At 22.4% G+C, this 6,639-nt stretch overlaps 3 protein-coding genes across 3 annotated transcripts; all 3 read right to left on the reverse strand. All coding sequences in view use genetic code 6, as the record gives it.

The window, feature by feature from the left end:
• Nucleotides 1-740: 740 nt before the first annotated feature.
• On the reverse strand, nucleotides 741-2,573 carry TTHERM_001276421 (3'-5' exonuclease family protein; the record flags this gene model as incomplete). Its single annotated transcript, XM_012800760.1, has 5 exons — nucleotides 741-937; nucleotides 996-1,173; nucleotides 1,364-1,624; nucleotides 1,714-2,163; nucleotides 2,238-2,573. The coding sequence occupies 5 exons, from the start codon at nucleotides 2,571-2,573 to the stop codon at nucleotides 741-743; spliced, it is 1,422 nt and encodes a 473-aa protein (XP_012656214.1).
• Nucleotides 2,574-3,068: 495 nt separating this feature from the next.
• On the reverse strand, nucleotides 3,069-5,587 carry TTHERM_01276440 (3'-5' exonuclease; the record flags this gene model as incomplete). Its single annotated transcript, XM_001029855.2, has 4 exons — nucleotides 3,069-3,439; nucleotides 3,498-4,566; nucleotides 4,630-5,321; nucleotides 5,392-5,587. The coding sequence occupies 4 exons, from the start codon at nucleotides 5,585-5,587 to the stop codon at nucleotides 3,069-3,071; spliced, it is 2,328 nt and encodes a 775-aa protein (XP_001029855.2).
• Nucleotides 5,588-6,235: 648 nt separating this feature from the next.
• Nucleotides 6,236-6,586, reverse strand: TTHERM_01276450 (transmembrane protein, putative; the record flags this gene model as incomplete). Its single annotated transcript, XM_001029856.2, has 1 exon — nucleotides 6,236-6,586. A coding segment is annotated over one exon (351 nt), but the record flags the coding sequence as incomplete, so codon positions are not given.
• Between the last annotated feature and the right edge of the window lie 53 nt (nucleotides 6,587-6,639).

A 6,639-nucleotide genomic window follows, 5' to 3' on the forward strand; every position in this document is an offset into this window, starting at 1 on the left:
ATTTACTTTTAATTCATTATAAAGTACCAACAGAGCTAATTATTTCTTTTAAAATTCCATTCATTTTATCACCCTTAAAATTTTTTACAAACTCATCTCTTTTTTCTTCACTTTTATTCTTAATATCCCTTTATTAGTCATGCAAATAGTTTTGCATGGCTATTTATCAATTCTATTTGTATTGCTTTTTAGCAGGATATTTTTCTATGTTTCAATCAATTTCAAATTTTACTAACAGAAAGTGAAACTTTTCTCTCAATCATTCATAATAATGTATATTTTATATTGATTAACTATATTTTGAATATATACAATTAATATGGCTATGAAAAATTGATTTCACAGAATAAAATGGTAGACGCCTTTAAGATTTTATTAATTAATAAAAAATAAATAAAATTAAAATGCGTTGATTATAAATTTTGATTATTGAATAGTCTTACAAAATAAAAATTTATTGATTGTTGATTATATAAAGCAAAAATGTATACTTAAATTTAAAGTCATATTAATTTTTTTAAACAAATTTTGATAATATTTGTGGATATTTGAAATTAATTGGATATTTTATGTTTTTTTATATTTAAAAAATTTAATAAAAAAGTAAATTATTTTTAAATATTAAATTTTTTATGATAATAAACTAAATATTTTGGAGTTTTATTTTTGAAATTATAAAATATATATATATGAAAAATTAATTGATAACATTAATTTTTATTAAATGCAATTCATTATCATCATTAACTAACTTCATCCTAGAAGCATTCGAATATTAATTCACCTTGTTCATTTTCATACTCTCTAATTCTATCTTCAGTTTTTAATTCATTTAATTCAAGAGTTGTACTATTATCCAAAGAAGTGTCTTTAGGATGGAACATATGAGCACATAAATCTAAAACAGTTTTTTTATCAATTTCAGCAGCTTCATTTTCTATAAATTTAAAAATTGAATTAAGAAAAATAAATATTTAATCTAATAATGCTTATACCTGAAGTGTTGATTTAAGAATAAAATTCTACAAACTCAGATATTTTCTCAACGAATTAGCAATAATCAATTTATTATTAGAATGTATCTTTAGATAGATAAGACAGGCAAATTAAAATATGCATCAATACTGAAACAGGAATATTATCTCTTATAAACTTCAAAAGGTTCTCCATATACTAATTTATTTATTTTTTAATGTTAAACAACTTTCTTAAAAATACATGTTTTTTTTTATAAAATTTAAATAAGAATCTAAAAAAAATTAGAATTTATGTTATTGATTATTATTTTTTATCTAATAATATTTTCTTTCAAATCTTATTAATTTTATATAATATCTTTTAAAACTAATTAAAAGTTTATTACTTAACATGTAAAATCTGGATGCTACTCAAAATACTAAAGAGTATAAGGAGTATGAGTTATATTTGCAAGCATGGCAGAAGCAAAGTCAAGACAGAAAACATGAATTTTACCGTTGGTTGACTTTTTAATCAAATGGACAACCCAGTCTATCATTCCTTATTCAACTAAAACAGGAATAACACTTTCTTTTATTGAACATTTTTAAAGTATAGCCAAGCAAAAACGTTAAGTTACACTACCATTTTCTTGTTCTTTTAATATCTATACAATAAATTTATTAATTTGTAAAATGAGTTATAAGGAGCAATATATTTTAAGAATTCTAAAATTTAAAAAGAATTTATGTTTACCTTAATAATTTTTTCAATAACTGCATATTTGTTACCAAAGGTCAAGTATTCTACTCCTCTAAGTGTTGAACTAACTACACTAACTAAACTTGTTATAGCGTGCTTTAAGCTTTAGTTATTTATATCGAGCATCTTAATCAAAAAATCAAATTTTTCGCTAGCTTCTATATCAAATATATCATTACGGATCAATTCATAAACCAGATTTTTTCTCAACTCAGGAGCTATTTAAAGAGCATTTACTCTCAAGGAAAGAAGAGCTTCAATCATTCCATCGATATTATTATCTTTATAATTTTTAAATAGCTTTGTTTTATGATCTTGCATTACTGTTTCTGTAATAAGCTCATTGCCTTCAGGTTTACCTTCATTTATTATAATTTTTTGATACTTTCCTAATTAAATTTTATAATTTTCTAGTGTTTCGTGGAGATTCTCATTTTGCACAGACTATAAAATAAGCATTAAAAAAAAATATTTATTATTTGAATTTAGACAAATAATATTATTTGTTGATAATTTACTTCTTTAAAAGAGTGCATTATTTACAACAAATTTATTGAAACTGAAAATATCTATCTTCCTGCTTGTAGTATTTGCTAATATTTTTTATTTTATGCCTTCATTTCCTTTTCTAAATTAATTTCTCTCTTAGTTTTGTTATTATCGCTTTTAAGAAGCAAGTAGAGTCGTGGTAAATCATCATTCTTAATTTAATTATTTTATTTTGATTACCTAGTATTTGATTACTTCTATTTCCACTCTGCTTCAAAGCAATCCATGGTATTGTTTAAACCTAAGTATTAAAAGTACTCCTTTATATACTTATTGATTTCTGCGCAATCAGGTAAGTTTTACATTTTTGAACTATTCTAAAATATGAAATTGTTTAATAAAAATAAATTCTAAGCTATTAATTATTTTTGTTATTTTTAAATTACTAACTTTTAATGTACTTTTTTCACAACAACTTTTTATTACTTTAATTTTTTTGTTTTTTCAATCAGCTTTGTTAAATTTTTTGAATATTTATAAATTCAAAAAATTAATTAATATAATCTATCTCAAAATTGAAATCGATTTATTAATAATTTACAGATTTATTATACACTATTTAATTTTATTAACTCATCTTTTTTACTTTTAAGAATATCAAAAACATTTATTTTAAAAGAATTAAAATTTAAATGAAATAATTACTAATTATTTTGGATAAGTATTATGTTAAATTAATTAATTGATTTGATATAAATAACTCTTGAATTATTTACATTATTATATAGATAAATTATTTTAATAAACGCTTAATAATTTTTATTTTATTATTGTCTTTATTGCTTTTTACTATTAAAATTTCATTAATTACTCTACCAATCTACCGAAAATGATTTTGAAATTTTACTAACCCATTACATTACTATTTATTCATTTGCTTTGGGAAAAGCTTATTTACATGTTTATTTTACAGTATCAATCATAAAATGGTAAGCCTCTATGAGATCTTCGACATCACGAGCAGAGTATTCTAAAAATTCAGGATCTATAGGTCTTTACAAGAAGTAAAGAGATGGCATTTCTTAAAACTTTTAATGCATACTATCCTTGAGTAGATTAATACCATGGCTAGTATTATAGATCTACAAAATATCATTCAGACCAGGTTACTTTAATTCTTCCAAACTTTTTAACAGCTGTAGAATATTTTTATCTTCTTTTGTGTTCAGACCTTTAAATTTATTTTTTGTAAAATCTATTGATAAAATTGTATTTATAATTAATTATACCTATATATTTCTCTACGTGTAATTTGAAAGCATGGATTGCAGCTGTATCGAATACATTCTTAGGACATGCTTTCATGAATAGATGCAAAGCAAGAGAATCACGACGGCAGTCATGGAATATTTTGATTATATTCACATCTTGCATAATATTTTAAATGCAATTTATCATATTTTTTTCTAAAATTTTATCTTCTTTAATATTTTAAATTGAATAGATGTCAAATATAAAAATTTAAGAAAAGTCAGGTTTAAGCTAGATAGAAATTTAAACAAGTTAAACATATCCTTCCTTTCTGAGTGCTCCTTCTAAGTCGACTCCTACATGCTTAAATTTAGGGATAGTGTAATTAGCATAATTAAGAGATTCCTCATCATCAACGACAACGATTCTCATTGTACTAAATTTATTTATGATGCTTTCATTTAATTATTCTGTTTTAAAAGTAATTTCTTCTAAAGGGCATTTGCAAGAATAAATATTAGAAGCTCCTTTTTTAGGATTAACATCATATTTAATACAGTAATCGTGTGTTTAAGTTCTAACAATATTAATTTTTTACTTAATAAGGAAGCTTCTGAAAATATTTCTAAACTTAGATTAACTTCCAAGGGCCTTTACATTTTAAGGGAACTCTTTTATGATTGTTTATTCTAATCTATCTAAGCTAAATATGTTTTTCTTATTGTGATGTATAATTTCCAAAGCCCTTTCTTTCAAATGCTCGATTTCGTTATCATAACTAAAAATCTTTTCTAAGGCCTATTACTTTTCTTCTGAAGTTAAATTCTCTGTTACTTTATCTATAAATTCTTAATTTTTTTCTAATTCATCGAAATACTCCTTAAGATTCTCTTTTTTAATATATTAAAGAATTTAGTGAAGTCCTGGTTCAGTTTGCTTGACTACAGAGTAATGCTGCTTTCTGATTGAACTTTCCATAATAGGAAATCCTTCTGATTAAACGTATTATTTGCATAAATCCACAATCTAATTAAAGAATATTTGCTTTTGGTTTTCAGGGTATTCTAATAAAACAACAATAGGCTTTTTTTAACCTTATGGTAGGACCTATTTATTTTAGTTAAAATTGATTAATGATATTTAAATTTAAAATTGAATTGCAAATATTACTTTAGACTCAAAACAAATGTCCGATAATGCATTAAGTATATACTAATATTTTAATTTAAAACCTATCTTATTGAAGCCTATTCTATTATACTCTTTTTCTATAAATTATTCAGTAAAGTCTCTATCAGGGTGTTCTCTTCTTAATAATTTATAGAAATCGTAGAGAGCTTTTTTATGATAAAATTCCCTAATATTTTTTCTAATTGATCTATCAATATCTATTTCTTCTTAAGTGTATATTCTCTATAACTTGTCTTAGATTTCAAATTAGTAATCATAGACATTTAAGTAGCTTGGCTTAGCTTCAATCCAAAGTGCCTTTTAATTATAATCTTTAGGCTTTGCATCCAAATCAACTTCATCTTCGTTCTTAACGTATATCAAATCGTCTATTCCATGAGCAAACTTGCACTGCTGAACGCTAAACATACACAGCCCTCTTAACCAAAATCTACAAAGTTATTACTTTTCATCATCCATTTTACTACTTAAATATTCTAATCTTTTCTATTCTCTTTCTTAAGGGTTAGGTGGTGAAAATAATTTCTAAGGCGGTCTTGGTTCTTCAGGTCTTTTTCTTGCTTTAAATTGGTCTTCTTTGTTACCATTTTTTTATAATTACTTTGAATCTTCTTACTTGATTTCTTCAAAATCTTCGTTATCACTCATTGAAGATAAAGATATACAATAATCTGTGTATTAAATTTTTTTATTTATTAATTATTTATAAATCAAAAAAAAAATAAATAAATGTTAAATAACTCTTTTTCTAATAAATTCTGGTATTAGAAATATATTTAATAATTTATTCTTATGTTTAAACCATCTAGTTTGTAGGTAATTAAAGTTGCTACTAAAATAATCTAATTTATTTTTAATAAAAATTACTTGAATAATAATGCAATCTTACCCTTGTATTTAATATAAAATTTACAAAATCAGCTATTATAAAAGTCATTAAAAAATAAAAGGAAAGAGGTTAATTAAAATTGATAGAATGGATAAATAGTGAGTCTACTAATTTTTCTATTTTTTAGTAGAATTTATACTTTAAATATCTTCTAAACAGAAACAAATCTTGGAGTTAAAGAAATTTCTAAGTTATCAAATATATTATTCTTATCCTGTTATACTTTTAAAAATTAAAAATAAAAATAATTAGATTTCTACTTCTAAACTTCAAAAAAGTAAAACCAATAAATAATCAATAATTTTCATTTTAATTTCTTATTTTATCAAAAATTTAAAAGTTATTTGTTATAATAAAGTGGAATTTATAAAATAATTATGATATTTTTTAATTTTTAAATTAAGAAAAAATATTTTAAAAATTGAATGATATAAATATTTAATTTTTACCATAAATTTTCTTTTAATTTATATTATATTATTAAAAATAAATATTAATTTTTAAAGAATCGATAATTTTTGATTTAAAATAAATAAATTTGAACTAAGAAGGATATGACAACTAATATTAATTAAAAGATTTGTAAAATCTAAATGAAAATTTAATTAATAATTTTATCTTCCCATTTTATTAAAAATATATATGATACAATCATTATTCAATAAATCAATTATTTTAATCAAGTTAATATGTTTTTCAGCAGGACAATTATTCCATAGAAACAAAACGGCATTCATTAATGCTAAAGGAAGTAGTAGAATTGAGTTATCCAGAACTGTTGGAGCTAACGCATTAAGATTATAATTCAGTTTTTTATCCATGACAGTTAAAGCTAGCGTTGAAAATATAATTTTCACCACAAACGTTAGTAACAAATAGTGAACCAGGTAAGGCATTAATACTCCAACAGTTATTGCTTTCTTAAGTTTCAACCTCACCTTTGTGAGTGGCAACGAAATATGAGCTAGCAGCTAATAAAGAAATAGCTAATAAACTGATTAAGATAATATTTTTAGTCATTTTCTCTTTAATTATTTTACCTTTAATTATTTTTATTTTTATTAATTATTTTATTTATTAAAGTTTAGATTTGTTTGATT

This window comes from Tetrahymena thermophila (assembly GCF_000189635.1).
Source record: "Tetrahymena thermophila SB210 genomic scaffold scf_8253974, whole genome shotgun sequence".
Taxonomy (NCBI): domain Eukaryota; phylum Ciliophora; class Oligohymenophorea; order Hymenostomatida; family Tetrahymenidae; genus Tetrahymena; species Tetrahymena thermophila.